This window comes from Suncus etruscus, chromosome 4 (assembly GCF_024139225.1).
Source record: "Suncus etruscus isolate mSunEtr1 chromosome 4, mSunEtr1.pri.cur, whole genome shotgun sequence".
Lineage (NCBI taxonomy): Eukaryota > Metazoa > Chordata > Mammalia > Eulipotyphla > Soricidae > Suncus > Suncus etruscus.
Genome location: NC_064851.1, coordinates 37,660,563 through 37,682,909, shown reverse-complemented (window position 1 = coordinate 37,682,909; position 22,347 = coordinate 37,660,563). Strand labels below are relative to the sequence as shown.

Sequence of the window (22,347 nt, the reverse complement as noted above, 5' to 3'; positions counted from 1 at the left end):
CATCCTGTTGCGCTCAGAGCTTACTCTATGCTGAGGGATAAATTTTGGCATGATGGATACTGGAGATGAAATCTGCTCAATTGTACCTCTCAGTGCTTGCAAGCCAAACACTTGATCTACCTATTGTACTCTCTTTCTGTACTTCCTTTTTTAAACAGGGGATTTAGACCATGTCAGCTCTGCTTAGGACATACTCTTACCTCTGTTCCTGGTATGAGGAACCACTTGGGATTCTAGGGATCAAACCAGGTCAGCAGCATGAAAGGCAAGTATATATCTCTGACCTGTAAAAATAAGAAATTTTAGTCACAGTGTTTAGACTCAGTAGGTGAGAGTGCTATTTAATACCTTTCATTGTTAATTTTGTGAATAATTGTCACAGGAAATTTTATTCAGCAAACTTTATTGTGTACAGCTTAGTTTTTGTGCATGCATAGCAATTATAAAATAGTGTGTATTGGGGCTGGAGCAATAATATAGCAGGTAGGGCATTTGCCTTGCATGCAGCCAACTTGGGTTTGATCCTAGGTATCCCATATGGGCCTCCCAAGCCTGCCAGAAGTGATTCCTGGTGCAAAGCCAAGAACAACCACTGAGAACCACCAATGTGGCACTATCCCCCCCACAAAAAAAAAAGTGTGTGTAATGAAAGAACCTTGATATTATTACTGTGTGTTGGTTTTCTGGTTTACTTTTTTAGCTTTCAAAAAGCAATATGACCTTTGTGCTACTACTGCAGGCTGACAAATTACAGACTTTGGAGAATCTTTGTTGCACGATGTGTAAATCTAATATTTTTTCTTGGATTGGAATCACTAGGTTTAGCAATTGCTTGACATTTTGACTTGGTTTTGTGAGAGAACACATAAGAACTTGGTGGAGCAGATAGGAAAGTGTGTGTTGAAAGCAAGTGTGTGCATGTACACAAAGCAATCTAAAGCCATAACATTTATGTAACATTGAAGGCATAGTATTTTTTTACATTTCCATGCACATGCATATTAGTTTAAGTTAACCTCAAAAGTTTAAGTGGGTATTTTTCTTTTTTAAGGATTAGAGTCAAATAAGCACAGTAAAAATGTTGTTAGAGTGGCAATTATTGTTTGCAAAGGCCCACCAAAATATGGGGGACATGGAAAGGAAAAGCCTTGGCCTACATACAAGGAGACCCTACCCCTGAAGTTTCCTGGCATAAGACCAACTCTAAGCTCCAGGCAAACTAGTTTGTCCAATCCAAGTCATTGTCTGTAGTGCCAATACACTTTTATTTTTCACACAGTCTCTGCTGTTGGTATTAGGTTTCTGTATTAAAGATCCTGGAATCTGCAAATCCTTGAAGTCAGGATGGTGTGGAGCATCCTCTAGTTTCACCTCACAATTAAAGAGCAATGCAGAGAGCCCTGTCCTGTAAGCAGGTCATTGTTGTTGTTGTTAAGTCTTCTCAGTGTTAAGGGAAGTGTCTTTTGAGTAGGTCGATGTGAGAGCAGCAGTAGGGTCTTCCCTGGTAGAGGGAATCCTCATTATTTTTGTGTATTTATCATTTTCATTCTTATTTATGTAGACTACTCCCAGGGAGCTCAGGGTGACAGTGGGTGCCAGGGATCAAACTGGAACTCCTATACCCAAAACATATATTTTGGCCCTTTGAGCCCTCTTCCTGCCCTTCTGTTTTGAGAAAGAAACTTCCCAGCAATTCAGAGACACTGGAGGCCATTTTCAATGATGCTTGGCAGTGCAGACTTCCCCAGTAGCAGTGATGCCTTGGAAGTACTGAATGTAGTACAGGGATCATACTCTGGACCTTGCTTGCATGACATGTGCTCCAGCCCTTGGGCCATTTCCCTAGCTCAATCCTCTTCTCCTCCCTAGCCCTTATAACCATGATGCATGCTGGAGTACATGCTTGATGCTGTTGGTGGGGTTGGGGGTATATAAGAGTTCTTATATGAGTAATTGCAAAACTGGAATAATTGAATTCCCTTGATAATTGTAATCACTCAACTGAGTTTATATATAGCCCACTTTTGTGCTTTTGCTTTGTTTCTTTTCTTTTTCTTTTTTTTTTAAATTTAGACCCACAGCTAGAAAGTCTCAGGTGCTCTGTGCTCTGGAGTAAAACCTGATCATGCTGGAAAGAAAATTTGCAGTGCCAGGGATTTTACCCTGGGTTGAAAATATGCAATATCTTAATTCCTAAATACACACACGCACATACACACTCACACACACACTCTATGTATACATTTCTCTTTCTTTCTATAAATATTTGTACAAGTATATATATATATATATATACATATTTATATCCCACTTTTTAAAGCTATTCTTGAAGTAAAAGCAGATTTAGAAGCTTGTCTTGCACACAGCCCTCCCAGGTTTGATCTACAGCACAGTGAGGTATGATCCCTGAGTGAAGAACCAAGAATAGTAAATCCTGAGCACAGTCACCCCAAAGCAACAATGACAAAGTATTCTTAAAAGCCATGTGCAAAACATATGAGTTAACTTTCAAAGAGTGAAAGATGAAAACATGAATTGCTACTTAACAAAGCGCACCCATTTTTAGTTATGACTTACAAATTTATATTTTTCCCTTTCCTACTTTGCTGTTGTTCCAATGAGTAGGGTTATAATTCTGGTTGTGATGTTTGAAAATGTGCTACTGTGCTTGCTAGGGGCAGCACATTTAGTCGTGGTGCTTACCATGAGCTCAGCCATACTCCTTTAGTCATGATACTTTCTGGAGTACATGCTTTTGTAATAACACACTGATGGGAGATCATGCACTCTTCGACAGCACCGAGGGTCCCAGATATTGGAATGCATCAAGGATCAAAGGTTTTATGCTTGCGAGGCAGTTTTTAGACACGAGCATTCCTGAGACCTCCCAGTATCTATTTTATTATTGCTGGCTTTTGATTCATACCTGATGGTGGTACTTGGGTTGTACTCCTGGCTCTGTGCTCTGGAATCACTCCTGGTCGTGCTCAAGAGACCAAATGTGGTGCTGAGGATCAAAGTCAGGTTGGCTGCATGCAAGAAAAGTGCCCTGCCATCTGTACTATCATTCCAGCCCTATATATATTTTTAAAATAATCTTGAATCAAAGTACAAGAAAAATAAAGTCAGACTTCACTGATTTGGATTTCAGTGTTGTTCTTTTTCTAACTTCTTTTTCATTAAGGGCTGGAAGTGGTGAGTTCTTACAATTTATTGTAATCAATATTTTAATATTGATTCTTTTTGTTAGTAGAAATTAAACAAGAGATATTTTCTTGGTAGTACTCATAGGAAAGGGGGCATAAAAAAAAACAACCTTATGTAGAATGAAAGATCAGAGCGATAGCCCAGTGGTAGAACATTTGCCTTACACAGGGCCAATCCAGGATGAACCTTGGTTTGATCCCTGGCGTCCCATATGGTCCCCAGAGCAAGGAGCAATTTCTGAGCACATAGCTAGGAGTAATCCCTGAGCATCACCAGGTGTGACCCAAAAATTAAAAAAAAAAAAAGAAAGAAAGAAAATGAAAAGAAACCTTATGTAAAACGAGAAAGAAGAAAGCACATGCCTGTCGCCCTCTCATCCCCAGATAAATGGTAAAATTCTGTTTTCAATTTTCTTTCTCTAGCTTATTCGTTTTGGTTTAAGTAACCAGTTGGTGGTTGCTTTCAAAGAAGAAAACACTGTTGCTTTTAAGTATTTATTTTTGAGAGGCTATTCTGGTGAGGATGAAGATGACTACAGTTGTAGTGTATACACTCAAGAGGACACTTATGAAAGCATCTTTTTTGTCATTAATCAGGTAAGTATTCTGTTATGGATAATCTATACTTTAGGATCATATTGATATTTGACCTTATATTAGCAAAAAAATTAAACCATATTAAATATTGGAGTGTAAATACTTTATAAACTCCCTCATAATGTTTACTGATATTTCTGAGGCTATAAATCATGCAAAAGATTTTTTTGTTTTTTTTATCAAAATCATTTATTATTTTTTAATATATATTTTATTTAAACAACTTGATTACATACATGATTGTGTTTAGATTTCAGCAATGTAAAGAACACCACCCATCACCAGTGCAACATTCCCATTTCCCATGTCCCAAATCTCCCTCCTCCCCACCCTACCCCCACATGTACTCTAGACAGGCTTTCTATTTCCCTAATACATTCTCATTGTTAGGATAGTTCACAATGTAGTTATTTCTCTAAACTCATCCCTGTTTGAGGTGAGCTTCATGAGGTGGGCTGTAACTTCCAGCCCTCCTCTCTTTTGTGTCTGAACATTATTATTGCAAGAATGTCTTTCATTTTTCTTAAAACCCATAAATGAGTGAGACCATTCTGCGTCTTTCTCTATCTCTCTCTCTGACTTATTTCACTCAGCATAATAAATTCCATGTACATCCATGTATAGAAAAATTTCATGACTTCAATTCTCCTGACAGCTGCATAATATTCCATTGTGTTTATGTACCACATTTTATTTAGCCATTCAACTGTTGAAGGGTATCTTGGCTGTTTCCAGAGTCTTGCTATGGTAAATAGAGCTGCAATGAATATAGGTGTAAGGTAGGGATTTTTGTATTGTATTTTTGTGTTCCTAGGTTATATTTCTAGGAGTTGTATAGCTGGACAGTATGGGAGCTCGATTTCCTGTTTTTGGAGGAATCTTCGTATTGCTTTCCATAAAGGTTGAACTAGACGGCATTCCCACCAGCAGTGGATAAGAGTTCCTTTCTCTCCACATCCCTGCCAACACTGCTTGTTCTCATTCTTTGTGATGTGTGCCAATCTCTGTGGTGTGAGGTGGTACCTCATAGTTGTTTTGATTTGCATCTCCCTGATAATTAGTGACGTGGAGCATTTTTTCATGTGTCTTTTGGCCATGTGTATTTCTTCTTTGTCAAAGTGTCTGTCCATTTCTTCTCCCCATTTTCTGATAGGATTAGATATTTTTTTCTTGTAAAGTTCTGTCAGTGCCTTGTATATTTTGGAGGTTAGCCCCTTATCTGATGGGTATTGGGTGAATAGTTTCTCCCACTCAGTGGGGTGCTCTTGTATCCTGGGCACTATTTCCTTTGAGGTGCAGAAGCTTCTCAGCTTAATATATTCCCATCTGTTAATCTCTGCTTTCATTTGCTTGGAGAGTGCAGTTTCCTCCTTGAATATGCCTGTAGTCTCAATTTCCTGAGTGTTTTGCCTACGTATCATTCTATATAACTTATGGTTTCGGGTCTGATATCGAGATCTTTAGTCCATTTGGATTTTACCTTCGTACATGATGTTAACTGGGAGTCTAAGTTCATTTTTTTTTTTTTTTTTTGGTTTTTGGGCCACACCCGGTAACGCTCAGGGGTTACTCCTGGCTATGCGCTCAGAAGTTGCTCCTGGCTTGGGGGACCATATGGGACACCGGGGGATCGAACCGCGGTCCGTCTAAGGCTAGCGCAGGCAAGGCAGGCACCTTACCTTTAGCGCCACCGCCCGGCCCCCTAAGTTCATTTTTTTGCAAGTGGCTAGCCAGTTGTGCCAACACCACTTGTTGAAGAGGCTTTCTTTGCTCTATTTAGGATTTCCTGCTCCTTTATCAAAAATTAGGAGATTGTATGTCTGGAGAACATTCTCTGAGTATTCAAGCCTATTCCACTGATCTGAGGTCCTGTCTTTATTCCAATACCATGCTGTTTTGATAACTATTGCTTTGTAGTAAAGTTTAAAGTTGGGGAAAGTAATTCCTCCCATATTCTTTTTCCCAATAATTGCTTTAGCTATTCTAGGGTGTTTATTGTTCCAAATGAATTCCCAAAGTCCCTGATCCACTTCTTTGAAGAATGTCATGGGTATCTTTAGAGGGATCACATTAAATCTGTACAATGCTTTGGGGAGTATTGCCAATTAGAGGATGTTAATCCTGCCAATTCATGAGCAGGGTATGTGCTTCCATTTCCGCGTGTCCTCTCTTATTTCTTTTAGCAGAGTTGTATAGTTTTCTTTGTATAGGTCCTTCACATTTTCAGTCAAGTTGATTCCAAGATATTTGATATGAATGGGGTTGTTTTCTTAATGCCCATTTCCTCCATATTATTATTGGTATATAGAAAGGCCATTGATTTTTTTTTTTAAACATTTTTTTTTCTGGTTTTTGGGTCACACCCGGCAGTGCTCAGGGGTTATTCCTGGCTCCAGGCTCAGAAACTGCCCCTGGCAGGCACAGGGGACCATATGGGATGCCGGGATTCGAACCGATGACCTCCTGCATGAAAGGCAAACGCCTTACCTCCATGCTATCTCTCCGGCCCCAAGGCCATTGATTTTTGTGTGTTAATTTTGTAACCTGTCACATTGCTATATGAGTTTATTATTTCTAGAAGCTTTTTGATAGAGTCTTTAGGGTTTTCTAAGTAGAGTATCATGTCATCTGCAAACAGCGAGAGCTTGACTTCTTCCTTTTCTATCTGGATTCCCTTGATATCTTTTTCTTGCCTAATTGCTATAGCAAGTACTTCCAGTGCTATGTTGAATAGGAGTGGTGAGAGAGGACAGCCTTGTCTTGTGCCAGAATTTAGAGGGAAGGCTTTTAGTTTTTCTCCATTGAGGACAATATTTGCCTCTGGCTTGTGGTAGATGGCCTTAACTATATTGAGAAAGGTTTCTTCCATTCCCATTTTGCTGAGAGTTTTGATCAAGAATGGGTGTTGGACCTTATCAAATGTTTTCTCTGTGTCTATTGATATGATCATGTGATTTTTATTTTTCTTGTTGTTGATGTTGTGTATAATGTTGATAGATTTATGGATGTTAAACCAGCCTTGCATTCCTGGGATGAAACCTACTTGATCGTAGTGGATGATCTTCTTAATGAGGCATTGAATCCTATTTGCCAGGATTTTGTTGAGGATCTTTGCATCTGTGTTCATCAGCGATATTGATCTGTAATTTTCTTTTTTTTGTAGCATCTCTGTCTGATTTAGGTATCAAGGTGATGTTGGCTTCATAAAAGGTATTTGGAAGTGTTCCTGTTTTTTCGATTTCATGAAAGAGTCTTGCCAGGATTGGTAGTAGTTCCTCTTGAAATGTTTGAGAGAATTCATTAGTGAATCCATCTGGACCTGGGCTTTTGTTTTTGGGCAGACATTTGATTACCGTCTTAATTTCCTCAATAGTGATGGGGGTGTTTAGATATGCTACATCCTCTTCTTTCAACCGTGGAAGAGTATAAGAGTTCAAGAATTTATCCATTTCTTCCAGGTTCTCATTTTTAGTGGCATAGTTTCTCAAAGTAGTTTCTGTTTACCCTTTGAATCTCCACCATATCAGTAGTGATCTCTCCTTTTTCATTCCTAATATGAGTTATCAAGTTTCTCTCTCTCTCTCTCTTTCTTCGTTAGTTTTGCCAGTGGATTATCAATTTTGATTATTTTTTCAAAGAACCAACTTCTGCTTTTGTTGATCTTTCGGATTGTTTTTCGGGTTTCCACTTCATTGATTTCTGCTCTCAGCTTTGTTATTTCCTTCTGTCTCCCTATTTTTGGTTCCTTTTGTTGAGCACTTTCTAATTTTATTAGCTGTGTCATTAAGCTATTTAGGTATGCCCCTTCTTCTTTCCTGATGTGTGCTTGCAAAGCTATAAATTTTCCTGTCAGTACCGCTTTTGCTGTGTCCCATAGGTTCTGATAGTTTGTGTCTCCATTGTCATTTGTTTCTAGGAAGGTTTTGATTTCCTCTTTGATTTCATCTCGGACCCACTGGTTATTCAGTATTAGACTGTTTAACTTCCAGGTATTAAAGTTTTTCTTCTGTGTCCCTTTGTAGTTCACATATAATTTCAGGGCCTTGTGGTCAGCGAAGGTAGCCTGCAAAATTTCTATCCTCTTGATATTTTGGAGGTATGTTTTATGTGCTAGCATGTAGTCTATCCTGGAGAATGTCCCATGTACATTAGAGAAGAATGTGTATCCAGGTTTTGGGGGTGGAGTGTTCTATATATATCTACTAGGCCTCTTTCTTCCATTTCTCTTTTCAGGTCTAGTATATTCTTGTTGGGTTTCAGTCTGGTTGACCTGTCAAGTGTTGACAATGCTGTGTTGAGGTCTCCCACAATTATTGTGTTGTTATTGATATTATTTTTCAGATTTGTCAACAGTTGTATTAAATATTTTGCTGGCCCCTCATTTGGTGCATATATGTTTAAGAGAGTAATTTCTTCCTGCTGTACATATCTCTTGATTAATACAAAATATTCATCTTTTCCCTTACAACTTTCCTGAGCATAAAGTTTACATCATCTGATATTAGTATGGCCACTTCAACTTTTTTATGGGTGTGTTTGCTTGGATGATTTTCCTCCAGCCTTTTATTTTGAGTCTATGTTTGTTCTGACTATTCAGGTGCATTTCTTGTAGACAGCAGAAGGTTGGATTGAGTTTTTTGATCCATTTAGCCACTTTGTGTCTCTTAACTGGTGCATTTAGTCCATTGACATTGAGAGAAAGAATTGTCCTGGGATTTAATGCCATCTTTATATCAAAGTTTGGTGTGTCTGTTGGTTAAGTCTTGTCTTAAAGTAGGTCTTTCAGGTTTTTTTTTTTTTTAAGACTGGTTTTGAGTCTGTGAAGTTTCTTAGCTGTTGTTTGTCTATGAAACCATGTATTGTTCCTTAAAACCTGAAAGTGAGTTTTGCTGGGTGCAGTATTCTAGGCAAAGTATTTATTTTATTGAGTTTTGTCACTATGTCCCACCACTGCTTTCTGGCCTTGAGTGTTTCAGGTGACAGGTCTGCAGTAAATCTCAAGAATGTTTCCTTGAATGTAATTTCTCTTTTCTATCATGCTGCTTTCAGAATTTTGTCTCTATCTGCGGAATTCGTCATTGTGACTAGGATGTGTCTAGGGGTGTTTTTTTCTGGGGTCTTTTATAGTTGGTACTCTTCAGACATGCAGGATTTTATCGCATATATTTAGCTCTGGTAGTGGTAGTTTCTCTTTAATGATGTTCTTGACCATTGATTCTTCCTGGAGATTTTCTTCCTGGGTCTCTGGGACTCCAATGATTCTTAAGTTTTTTCTGTTGAGCTTATCATTGACTTCTATTTTTATCTGTTCCCATTCTTTGAGTAATTTTTCCATTGTTTGATCATTTGCTTTAAGGCTTTTTTCCAATCTCTTCTGCTGTATGGAGTTGTTATTCATCTCATCTTCCAGTGTACTAATTCTATCCTCAGCTGCTGTTAACCTGTGGGAAAGCTCATCCATGTTTTTCTTCAATTCATCTACTGAGTTTTTCAGACCTGTTATTTGACCTGAAATTTCAGTTTGGAGTTTTCTGATTTCTATCTTCATATTCTCTTAATTCTTATTAGTGTTCTCTTCTATACTTTCTTTGAGTTCTTTGAACATCTTCCAAATTTCGACTCTAAACTTCTTATCTGAGAGACTGACTAGATGGTTGGCATGTTCTGGTCATCTGAGTTGCCGTCTTCATTCTCTATGTCTGGTCCTAGTTTGCGTTGTTTTCCCATTGTCACACTTGTATTGTGGGTTTTTCTTTTTTTTTTTTTTTTTTTTTTTTTTTGGTTTTTGGGCCACACCCGTTTGATGCTCAGGGGTTACTCCTGGCTATGTGCTCAGAAATCGCCCCTGGCTTGGGGGGACCATATGGGACGCCGGGGGATCGAACCGCGGTCCTTCCTTGGCTAGCGCTTGCAAGGCAGACACCTTACCTCCAGCGCCACCTACCCGGCCCCTTATTGTGGGTTTTTCTACGTGTTGTGGTTGTATTCATTGGCTACGTGGCCGTGCTCCTCTGGCTCCTCCCTCTATGGGCGTATCAACTCACCTCCAGGAAAGGCTAGCCGTGTGCAGATGAAGTACACACTGGATGAAATCAGGTTTTAGGGAAGGCTAGCCCTGCGCAGATGAAGCCACATACAGGATGAAATCAGGCCAAGAATGCAGCACAGCACAGGAGACAGTCAGAGATAGGTGCCGGCATCTGAGTTCTCACACAAAAGATTTTGTCTGTTTTAAAGTTGTGTTTCTTTTTGGTTTTTTCTTGGGGCCACACCCAGCAGTGCTGGGTATCAAAATCCAGGGTTCCTACACCAGAACATGTACACCAGCCCTTTGAGCTCTTTCCCTGCCACTATTTTAATTTACCCCTTCACACAGAAGTGTCCTAGAATAATCAAGTCTCTTTAATGGAGGAAGTAAAGACAAGTTATTGCAGAGAGGCAAATTGCCAAGTTGTACTAATATAAGGGTAAGATTAGTCAGTCCCATTCTTGTAAGCTGTGGGAGGTGGATGACTTGGGTCTTGGGTAGGAAATGATCAATGCTTTGGACTAAAGCAGAGGAGGAGTTGGGAGGACCTAGTGGTGCCAGTGAGCTGGTGACAACTGTTTTCAGTTTCCATGAGAGAGATTTTTAATAAATTTAATAAATTTATTATTTTATTTTTAAAATTTATGAATTTTATTAATAAATTATAAATTTTAATATCACCACCAGTGAGGTGGTAATATTGGAGTCAATACCTGAAACAGTGACTCTGTCTATTTCACTGTTGACAGGGAGATTTAAGCCAGGGAACAACCAAGGCCCCAGGCAGAAAGAGCTGGCAGGTCTACACTCCAGGAAATGCTAGAGGTCTGGGAAACAATGGGAAAGGGGTGGTGCAGCAGGGGACTCGGGCAGCCTCAGAGATGGACAGACATGCAGTCCTCAGTGTGGGCACTCAGGAAGGTGGGCACACCTGAAGCACATGCCCTAGGCAGTGGGTTTTTCCACCCAGCCAGAGAAACTAGCCTGTGGTATTTTACACTGGGGAGAATATATGAAAAAATATATAGAACAGTACTTAGAGGGGGCTAAAGACAGTGTTTGTTTGCTTAACTGTTGATGAAACTCTCAAGTGTTTTTGTTTAACTGCTTTAAACAGTATTATCATCTAAAGAACATCTCTGTGGGGACCCTTGGATATGGAGAAAATGAAGACAATGACATTGGCTTAAAAGTCTGTAAGCAGCAGTACAAGAGAGGGACCCTGTTTCCTTTAAATGAGTCTCTGAACATTGACAGCGACATTGAGAAAGGTAATACTGCCATCCATCCCCGCAACCCATCCGGAATGAATGCCCTTTGGTGCTGATAACCCAAATGGAACCACCTTGTTTTCTGATAGTCTTCCTGGTCGAATATTTCCCTTTCATATTTGCTGGAATCTTCTTGGCTAAGGAAACTTGGGGTGTAGGTGATAGATAGGTCTACAACTCTTTGGTGTAACTCAAAATTCTTTAGGGGTTAATCAGGTGTTTCCTGTTAGTTTAGGTTTTCTCTTTCTTGAGGGGTCTTTAGGCTCTTTGAAAAGACAAGTTTGCTTTTCTTTTTTTTTTTTCTTTTTTTTTTTTTTTTTTGGTTTTTGGGCTACACCCAGCGTTGCTCAGGGATTACTCCTGGCTGTCTGCTCAGAAATAGCTCCTGGCAGGCACGGGGGACCATATGGGACACCGGGGATTCGAACCAACCACCTTTGGTCCTGGATCGGCTGCTTGCAAGGCAAGGTTTGCTTTTCTTAATAGGTGTTCCTATTCTTTATTATTATTTGTAAAATCGTTCATGTTCTTCAAAGTTAACTGTGATTAGCAACCAACTTTCTCAGATTGTTTGGCAAAAAGTTTAGGTAAAGTAGGATAATTCAGTGACATTCTGCTGAGAACTTAAAAGTAAAGAGGGGCCTGGGCTCAGTGGTAGAGTGCATACTTGCACATGTGAGGCTCAGGTGCTATTTCAGGCCTCATTTTTTTCCCCACCATTGGAAACAACAGCGATTGCAACTTGATAAAAAAGAAAACACCTTATTCAGGTTTAGAGGTTTTGTTATTCATTTAACAAGCCTGTATTTTATTTGTTTGTTTTCCCATAGATGGAAAATTACTCCCATAGTTCTCAATATGAGCCAGTGGTTCAGAGCTAGGGTCTTGGGCGTGATATTCTGTGGTCCTAGGGATTACTGAGGCCACCCTCATCATGTTCTGGGATTTCCAGGGCTATGATCAGCAATGTGTGGATGACTCCCTGGAGCCAAAAATCAAACCCAGGTCTGGTGCATGCATATGCCCATGTGTTTTTTCCCCAAGTTCCCAATAGACTTCCTCTTTATGTGAGGTCGTGAAGTTTACTCACTCGTGACTGAAGTAGCTAACATTCTGGAACTGGATCATAGTCACGGTTGAAATGTGTGTTTTTGTTTTTGTTTTTGTTTTGTTTGGGAGGCTATTCCCAAATACTCAGGGTTGTTGGTTGTTTCTGTAAGTAAATGCTGGGTCTAAATATATGTGGAATGACTATATTGCATGTGAACACCATGGCTCATGGGTCCTCAAGAAAACTTTGCAAGTCAAATGATGCACTTGTTTTCCATAATCAGTCTCTCCTGCAAAGCAGATAAGAGAAATGTGATCCAAATCTGTTTCTCTGTTTGAGCAGGACACACTGTGACAGGAAGTAGTTTCTTCCTGTCTATCAGAATATGGAATTTCTTTAACCAAAGGGAAAGAAGTTGATTATCAATGTGACTTTGAGATACTTCCTGTATGTTTGTTATATTTTTTGAGTTGTTAAATACAATTTATCAAATGAACTCTTTTTTTTTTTTCAAAAAAAATAATTCAAAAGCTATAAAGAATATTCTTAATAAACTTGAGAGTGGATTTTAGACTACTTTTTTAGGTGCATTGGAGGAAGCTCACAGATGATATAGATAAGAATTAACTTTGAACCTATTCGTGGGAAATCATGGGTTTTTTTTCACTTTGTTTTGTTTGTGATGTCAGGGATCTAATTCATGGCCTCGCACAATTAAGGGAAATGAATGACAATTGATCTACACTAAGATCCATTTGAGTAGGTGAATTAGCTACTATCTAGATGACTTGTTTGCAAATTATGCGTTGTATTCACAGTACAGAGAATCACCTCCCTTGTGTGACCTGCAGAGCATCTTCCCATTGGGATTGTAGTTGATAGTTGTGCTGTTCAGGCTAATGGTTTTCCTGGAATTTTTTCTGTAGGCCCTAATTTCTAGTTTTGTTGCCAATCTGTGGCAAGACACTTTAGTCTGTTAGGAATCCTGCTTAAAAAAAATACTTTGATACTCCATAGTGTAATAAGTGTCTTATGCTCTTTTTTTTTAATGTGTTTTTATCTGAGATGGTCTGATTTCATAATTGTTTTTTTTTTGTTGTTTGTTTGTTTTTGGTTTTTGGGCCACACCCGGCGGTGCTCAGGGGTTACTCCTGGCTGTCTACTCAGAAATAGCTCCTGGCAGGCACGGGGGACCATATGGGACACCGGGACTCGAACCAAACACCTTTGGTCCTGGATCGGCTGCTTGCAACGCCACTGTGCTATCTCTCCGGGCCCTGATTTCATAATTGTACCTGTAATGATAACATATCTGATCCATCTTCTTTGTATTTCTAAGATGTGACTATTTCATTGATCTAGTTAATTTAATGAAATTCTATGCAGTGTGAGATTTACTTAAAAGTTGAGGTTGTCGCACTTATACAATATGTTCATATTTTCTCTTTGAAGGTTAAGTAATTTGCATACTTAAAATAAAACTCCAAATAAACTCAGTTTATGTTGTGCTGCCACCATGTGCTCATCAGCCAAATCACAGTAACTGTGTCATAGTTACACTACAACTTTGGGGTTCTAAATACAGATTTAAATAAAGTCATTCGAGAAACGCAAATAATATATCATAAAACTTGAGTAAAATGAATTTTATAATGCAAAATTTATAGATATGGTAGTTAAAATTGAAAGTTATGCTTCTCTACACATAAGATTCTTAATTTACTTAAATTTTAAAGGCTTTTCTATTTTTTGGCCATATTTGATGATGCTGACTGTACACTCAAGATAACTCTTGGCAGTGCTAGAGAACCCTACGGGGTTTCAAGTATCAAACCCAGCTCAGCCTTGTGCAAGGCAAATACCTTATCCTGCTATCATCTCACAAACTCTTGAAAATTATGCTGGAATGCTAATGGCAGTTAGTTGAAAAATTTAAATGTTGAGGTAATAGGTTCAAGTAATAGGTTCTCTAAAATTTCCATCAAGTTTTCCATTTCTGGCTTGTGTGGTTTCAGAAAAAGATGATCTTAGCATCTAATTAATCCAAGTCAAAAAAGAAAAAGTGAAAACATTAGTTTTGTTGGAGGCAAACAGCTGAAGTGGAGTGGGGTAAGGTTAGTCATGAGTGTTTTGGAAATAATAAAAATAACAAATTACCTATTTTTGAAGTAATCCAAAGACACAGAAAATAATCCTTTTGTGATGCAAAGTCTCAACTATTTAAAATCCCCTCAGAAAAAAAGAGCATTCAGAGTATATAAAAGTCAAGAAAGAATATAAAAGAACCGTCCAGAGTCTAAGTAACAATGCCCAGATTAACTTTTCTAGACAGTGAGCATTTCAGGCCAAGACAGTTGGGAAGAAGCAATACTCTAAAACCAACTTTGGGAAGGCAGACAGGGCTCATTCTCCACCTTGCAGACTAGACACATCTTGAACTGAGATGCACATTTTATTTTATGGCTCTTTCTTTGCCCTGGAGACTGACTTTCAGTTTAACCTGATGTAGCTCCTTGGCTTATTCCCTCTGGAGAAGACAGTTTTCTCTCATGAAGAAGTATCTTTCTTTCCTCTCTTTCTCTCCCCTTACATTTCTCTAATGTTGTTAAATGAAATTCTCTTACTTCACTATTTTATTTCCTGAAATTCTTTTCTGTAAGGGAAGGTGATATTTCTGGAAAACCTGGCCAGAGGATAGACCTATTCTTTCTTTTTTGGTTTTGGGGCCACATCTGGCAGCGTTCAGGGTTTACTCCTGGTTTTGCACTGAGAAATCACTCCTGGCAGGCTCCCTAGGACCATCCCGGATCAACTGCGTGCAAAGCAAACACCCTACCACTGTGTTATCTCTCCAGCCCAGACCTATTCTTTTAAATTTTCCTGCATACATCAATTCCTTGCTCCATCCTGAGTCCACAGCTTCCTGAGAACATGGATGTTGTGGAACCAATTTTTATACTGAACTAAATAAGTGGGCTTCAATCACAGCTTGATATGCTTTGTGGGGCTGGTAGGATACTGGTGTTCATCTATGTAAGTAGATGCTCAGAGCCAACTTTACTATTCCTGAAACACACATTGCATTCTTTGGGTGACTAAGGTAGATTGGCAGAGGAATGGTAGCACTTTTCTCTAGATTACTTTCTTCACTGCCCGATCTCATCCAAGTCGCCTATGACATAATTGACAAGATAGCCAAGAGTCAGAAGGCATGTAGTATAATTTGTGAGTTCCCTGGGAAATCCACTCCTGGTGGTGGATTTCTCACCAAATTATACTACAAATTATACCAAATTATGATTCTCACCTGAAGGGTGATAATAAGAACTTAGGAGAGCTCAGTCCTATGCAGTTTATAAGTAAAAACAAAGACTTCAAAAATAATTAGGACAACTTGAAATGTATAACCTTCAAAAGATATAGATCCTAAACATTTTACTTCTATGCATATTCCAATTTTATCAAACAATCACAGTAAAATTGAATTTTTTTTTTACCAACAAAATTAGATTCTATATATTTGACCTATCTAAGGACAATAAGGTTAGAGAACCAAGGAGACCAGTAGTTTCAACCATTTTGACCTATGGACATATAATTGGAAACTACTACTATAGATTGTTTTAATTTGCTAGACTCTTTATAAAAAATATAAGATTGATTCTTCATGGTTTCTCAGGATTCTCAGGAGCCATGCCAAGCAAAATCTCACCATTTTACTCTTCCTGCAATAGCTATATCTTTATCTTTTTCTCTTGCAAGGTCCCCCAAATATACTGAAGTTTCTGGATTTGCAAAGAGATTTTTCTTTACTCCTTTGATATACTGTCATACACTATAACCAAGTAGTACTAACTGTTTTTCCTTTGTTAGCTATGGTATTCTCTCAAATCTGACATTCCAGTCAAAGTTTTAGTAACATAGCCATGTTGCCAGTAGTTAGTTATAGAGAAATATATGTTATTTGTATTTATGTGAACAAACATATTGCTGTAGTATAAAAGAACACTTACTGCTCAAAGTTTTCACATTTAGGGTATGTGAGCGAGAGAAAAAGACAAAATTTCTTTAGTTTCTCTAACAAAAAGTTCAAATTTATCACTGCTTCAAGTCATAACTAAAAACAGAAAAAAAAAAAAAAGATTTCCTTAAACCTGTAAAATGCAGGGGCTGGAGAGAGAGCATGGAGGCAAGATGTTTGCCTTGCATGCAGAAGGTCGGTGGTTTGAATCCCGCCATCCCATAGTGTCCCCCGAGTCTGCCAGGAGCACTGCCAGGTGTGACCCAAAAACTAAAAAAAAAAAAAAAGTTCTTTTGGGCCTGGAGAGATAGCACAGCGGTGTTTGTCTTGCAAGCAGCCGATCCAGGACCAAAGGAGGTTGGTTCGAATCCCGGTGTCCCATATGGTCCCCGGTGCCTTTCAGGAGCTATTTCTGTGCAGACAGCCAGGAGTAACCCCTGAGCACTGCCGGGTGTGACCCCCCCCAAAAAAAAAAACCAAAAAAAAAACCCCTGTAAAATGCAAATGTAAAAGCAAAACACCAATAATACTTCTCCCAAGTATTAAAATTATATTTATCTGCAAGCATTTGTTTTGTCCTATGATCCTGAATGATCCTACAATCAAGTGATGGTTGATTTCAGGACCTCCATGGCCTTGATCCTTTCATTCCTAGTGAGATTAAGTTTGATCATTCAATTAGTGCAATGCCTGAAAGGTTTCTGCTAGTAAAGGGACTGTCTTCTGTTGTCATTAATAAGGTTTTTTGGAGGGCCATACTTTGGAATATTATAAATATCCTGTTTCCCATCTCACTCTTACTTGTTAGTTTTAGCATCTGAATCTTGTGTAAAGCAACCTTATGTGTCTTTTATCTTTTGCCTTAGATTGCAGTCACTTACCTCTCCTGATCCTTTCCAAGAAGCCCCAGGAATGGAAGAACTCACCATTCTTCACACTAGAATTTTATCGGTAAATGCATTTGAAATCATTTTCCAGGAGATGGAGATGGGGAGAGGAGAGGAGAGTAGTAAGATTCTGACACTTCATTCCTTGTGGAATTTCCTTTTTCAGCCTCTTACAAGTTGAAATCTCCTTTCACCTTACGGGCATCGACTTGCAGACGATTCATTCCCGAGAGCTACCAGACTGCTATGTCTTCAAGAACACTGTGAGAGTCTATTTTATTGAGCAATTTTGTGATTTTTCTCTATTCCGTGTAGATGCAAATTGTAAGACACATCCTCCTATAAGTTGGTTGGAAGCAGTTGTTTTTTTTTTTTTGGGTGGGGCACATCTGGTGATGCTCGGGTGTTACTCCTGGTTATACACTCAGAAATTGCTCCTGATTTGGGGGACCATATGGGATTGCGGAGATCGAACTGAAGTCCATCCTGGGTCAGCCTGGTGCAAGGCAAAAGCCATACTACCGAACTATCATATCATGCCAGCCCCTAGAGGCAGTTGTATTTTAAATAGTTTTGTTTCTGGGTCAGTGACAGAGATGGGACCCTAGGTGTCACAGTTAGGTATGTATCTTCTCACTTCCTATTCTCTGGGGGTGTTTCAGCTATTTTAATGACACTTGATATCTTAGGTGATTGAGGGGCTATTGTTTCTGAAAATCAAGCAACTCTTTCCAACTTTAAAATCAATTATTGTTGTTGTTGCTGCTGTTGTTTTCTTTCAGTATAGGATGTCTCCTATGGAGCTTTCAGGGGACTCAGGAGCCCCTCCTGGCCAATGCCACCAAAGGTTTTGATTCTGAACTTTGAAAATGAGGTGTTACTTAGGCCCATTATTTAGTATTTGAGTTCATGCTGGGCCCAGCCTTGATCTTGGGACTGTATGCATGATAATCATGCACCTTTATAGCCCGAGCCAGTCCCTGATCACTTTTCCAAACTTATAAAAACTTAATTTCTGGATTGGAAAGAGATTCTAAAAGTAGATTTTGACCTCCCACTCTAATACTTTTGCATGGGAGGGGAGACACTTTAGACAGTGCTTAATCTCATGCAGTGCAGGGGATTGAATCCAGGGTTCTAGGTTTTTACACCACTCTCTAACCCTTCTAATAATTTGGGGCGGAGCATAGTTTTGGATTACACCCTATGTTACTCAGGGTCTATTACTAGTCCTAGATTTATAAGTAACCCTGGGAGTGCTTTGGGGGGCCATATTTGATGCTGGAGATCAAATTTGGGTCACAAGGCAAGTAAGTACCTTAGTCCCTACATGATCCCTACTGTCCCTAATACATTTTAAAAGATGTTTAAGGAACAGGGGGGAAAAAAGGCTGGAGAAAGAGAGAGAGCGAGCAAGCGAATAGTGTCTGCCATAGAGACAGGTGGGAGGGGTTGGAGAATGGGAGGGAAACTGAGGAGATTAATGGCAAGAAATGAACGTTATTGTTGAAGGGATGGGTGCTGGAACATTATATGGCCAAAACTCAACCATCAACAAATTTTATTTTTTGAAGTAAGAATAGATCTTATTTGGAGGTACTGAGGACAAGAAAGAAAGAGTAATGAGTAACGTGCTCAGGAGAGAGTGAGAGCCTCTCAAAGGTGAAGAAAGCACCTGTTTATAACCTAGCATGAAAACAGGAAACTACACATCTCAAGAGGAGAGATTTGAGCAACATGTGCTCAGACACCGTATACCCAATATACACCATATAAGCCATAAATACATATACCCAAGCAACTCAAAACCTTTCTTGTTCTATGTCTCACAGTAATTCAACAACCTTTTTTTTTAAAGGCCAGTCTGCAGAGCATTGGTGTTTGCTTCTGTTTGGGGAGACACATGTACAGAAGAATCCTTGCATTTATGGGAGAGCCTCCTGCCTTCTCTCTTTCTTTTTTTTTTTTTTTTTTTTGGTTTTTGGGCCACACCCGTTTGACGCTCAGGGGTTACTCCTGGCTATGTGCTCAGAAATCGCCCCTGGCTTGGGGGGACCATATGGGATGCCGGGGGATCGAACCGCGGTCCTTCCTTGGCTAGTGCTTGCAAGGCAGACACCTTACCTCCAGCGCCACCTACCCGGCCCCGCCTTCTCTCTTTCATGAATTTTACATCATACATGCTTCCTTTAATGCTTCTTGAGACACTAAAGCTGATCTTTAAAGCTAAATGTAGAGCTGAAATTTGTCAGAGTCCACTGGCTTAACTCTTCCAAAGAGAGTTTCTTCATTTACCGACAGTCAGTATAAACTCTTGAGTCCCAACAGCTCTGCTTCTGACCATGCTCTAGAAACAGTACCCAGCAAGAGAAAGAGAGAATCAGAAATAGAGAAATAAGTGTTTTTCTGAATTGTGACATGCAGTGAAAAACATGAGCACTATGAGTCTCCCTGGGCCCCATGGTGACCACCCACATATTACAAAACACATTACAAAATCTCAGAAATTCACTGGAAATGAACTTGGAGAGTGACTGTGTGGGTGACCTGTGGATAAATTATAAGCACATGAGTGTTACAAAGACAAACTTGTTCTGATGTGTTCCAAAATACTCTTATGACCAAGTAAGAGGCTTGTGAAATAATCAAGATTTAGGCACTAGCCTTAACGCCCAAAGTCTGGTGTCTCTCAGGAATGCCTCTAAACTGCTTCTCCCAGGCTACAAAATGCTTAGTATATACCAATAGAATTTAAATAGAATGTAAAAGATGTGATGGGTATCTGGAGTTCTCTCTCTCTCTCTCTCTCTCTCTCTCTCTCTCTCTCTCTCTCTCTCTCTCTCTCTCTCTCTCTCTCATTCGTTTTTAGGCCAAACCATAAAGGATGCCAGGGATCAAACTTGGGTTGGCTGCATGCAAAGAAAACACCCTACCCACTCTACTATTGTTTCAACCCCAGTATCTGGAATTCTTACATGCTCCAAGTCAACTTGGAGTGGTATTTACTCTCTAAAGCAGTGATTTTCAAGCTTTTTACACATATGGAATGATAAAATAGAAAAAAAATTTTGTAGATGCTAAGGCAGAAATAAAAATATTAATATTTATAGTAATATTTATATGCCCAATTCAGGCATAACATTTGTTAAGTGTTAATCACTTCTTTGTGAATTTGTAGGAAATTTTTATGCACTATTACTAGTCCACAGACTAGCAATTAAAAATGAATGTCTGAAAGTACTCGATGCAAATAGGATAAAGACTTTCCAGCCAAGAAAAACTTACAAATTCATATCCAAAGAATTAAATTTAAGAAAATACTTCTTTGTCTGTTGGTGGGAGCAAGAAGCATGGAAAAGGATTTGGGCCACACTCAGGAATTCTGGTGTTGCTACTGACTCATCTGCCCAGAGAGGTACATGGTGGGTCATGTAGGGCTGTGGCTCAAACCAGCATTCACTACATGCAAGGCAAGTGCCTAAAACCCTTTTCAATCTCTCTGGTTCCTTAAAGCAAATCATTTTTTTCTTTTGAAACAAATCATTTTAAAGTTCATTCAGTATAACATATTTTTATGTTCTATTGCCCACTGTTGACTAGTGAGTTCTCATTCTTTGTACCCAAGTATAGTGAGTGTTTCATTTTAAGTGTTTCATTAAGTTCATTAAGTTTCATTAAGCTCAGGACAGAAAACCCAAAGCCATTCTCAGCTGAACTGTCTTCCTTTTGAGGTCTGTATGGTTTCCAGGTTGACTCTATTCATTCCTCAGCCACAATGCTACTTTAGTTGAATCTTATGTATTCCTTTGCACCATAATTTTACACCTTTTTTGTGTTGAAAGAATCCTGTGATGACATTTTCTTAAGTGGCATTCTTTCCAGATAAGCATGCTATATGTGTGTGGCTAGTTTAAGCAGAAATTATCTAAGTGGTTTTATTTTCTTCTGAACTATAACCTCTTCATGCTTTTGTGTCTCTAGATTGTCTTTGACAATAAAGCTCACAGTGGCAAAATCAAAATCTATTTTGACACTGAGGCCAAGATTGAAGAATGCAAAAACTTGAACATATCTGGAACTAGTAAGTATGAAGTATACTTGAGCCATTGCTTTTTTTTATTGTTTTATTTAGGGTCATATGGTTTATTTGGACAGTGAGTTCCAGAAATCACATTTTGAGCACTCAGTGGCATAAATAATTGTCCAACTTTTTGTTTTTTGTGTGTTTTGTTTGAGTTTTTGGGCCAACCCAGTATTGTACAGTGCTTGTTCCTGCTTTATATTCAGGGATCACTTCTAGTGGGGCTCAGGAGACATATGTGGTGCTGGGTACCAAACTGGGGTCAGCTGCATGAAAGCCTTAGTTTCTCTCTTTAGCCCTAAATTTGTGTTCATCAAATCATGATTATATTAAAACAGGCAGGCAGTAGGACCTAGGAACTAATAGTCTGGAGCCAGACTGGCATTGAACCAGGATCAGTCGCATGATAGACAGTGTTTTAACCTTTGTGTTTTCTTTCCAGTTCCCTCCTGTCCCCATTTTTTTCAAATGATCTTGAATGTTGTTTATTTCTTGCCTGCCCAGTAGATGCCATTTAGAGTTGACTTGACCTACTAAGTAAAAAACCAAAAAACCATTGTAAGTTGCTACTGGGTGTGGGGTTCATTCTCACAAGCATCTGGTGTAGGTAATTTCACTCATTCCTCTCAAACAATGACACAGTTCTTGCTGCTCTCCATGTTTCACTTTGTAGCAGAGGTGCTAAAGCTGAAAAAGATGCTCAGTGCATGTCTTATAGTCCTGTTGTGCTTCTGTTGTGCAGCCTGATAAGACTGCATCACTCATACCACCAACCCCAGGACCCTGCTTATGATAACTGTGGACACACTGACTTTTCTCTTCAATGATTCTCTGAAAAGCTGGCATAATGTAATGCCCCAGATTTAGACTTCCCTGAAGGTCTCCTTTTCTGGTCCTCTCACATTGCTGCTCCCTTTCTTTCACTCCTCTGTCCTTCCTTGTTTGCATTTCTGTTTGTCTTCATATGGCTTCTACTGCCACCACTTCAAAAATGTTGGTTGTCAAGCTCAACCTGTAAGCTCAGGACAGAAAACCCAAAGCCATTTTCAGCTGAGCTGTCTTCCTTTTGAGGTCTGTGTGGTTTCCAGGTTGATTCTATTTATCCCTTAGAGTCGACTGTACTTTCTCTCCCTCTGCCTCTTAACTTGTCTTCTCCACAAGCTCTAGCAGGTCTAGTCCATAAGCATTTTTCTTGTTCTCTGAGG

The 22,347-nt window shown here is 39.2% G+C and overlaps 2 protein-coding genes across 2 annotated transcripts in view; one reads left to right on the top strand and one right to left on the bottom strand.

The window, feature by feature from the left end:
- RPF1 (ribosome production factor 1 homolog) overlaps positions 1–22,347 on the bottom strand; it is a 1,036,037-nt gene that overhangs the window by 609,887 nt on the left and 403,803 nt on the right. The gene's annotated exons all lie outside the window — the stretch shown is intronic.
- Positions 1–22,347, top strand: part of MCOLN2 (mucolipin TRP cation channel 2) — a 50,510-nt gene that overhangs the window by 6,968 nt on the left and 21,195 nt on the right. The window contains exons 2-6 of the mRNA XM_049771252.1: positions 3,630–3,803; positions 10,949–11,102; positions 17,041–17,125; positions 17,228–17,324; positions 21,043–21,142. Coding sequence (XP_049627209.1) covers positions 3,630–3,803; positions 10,949–11,102; positions 17,041–17,125; positions 17,228–17,324; positions 21,043–21,142 — 610 coding nt within the window. The remainder of the gene's footprint in view (positions 1–3,629; positions 3,804–10,948; positions 11,103–17,040; positions 17,126–17,227; positions 17,325–21,042; positions 21,143–22,347) is intronic.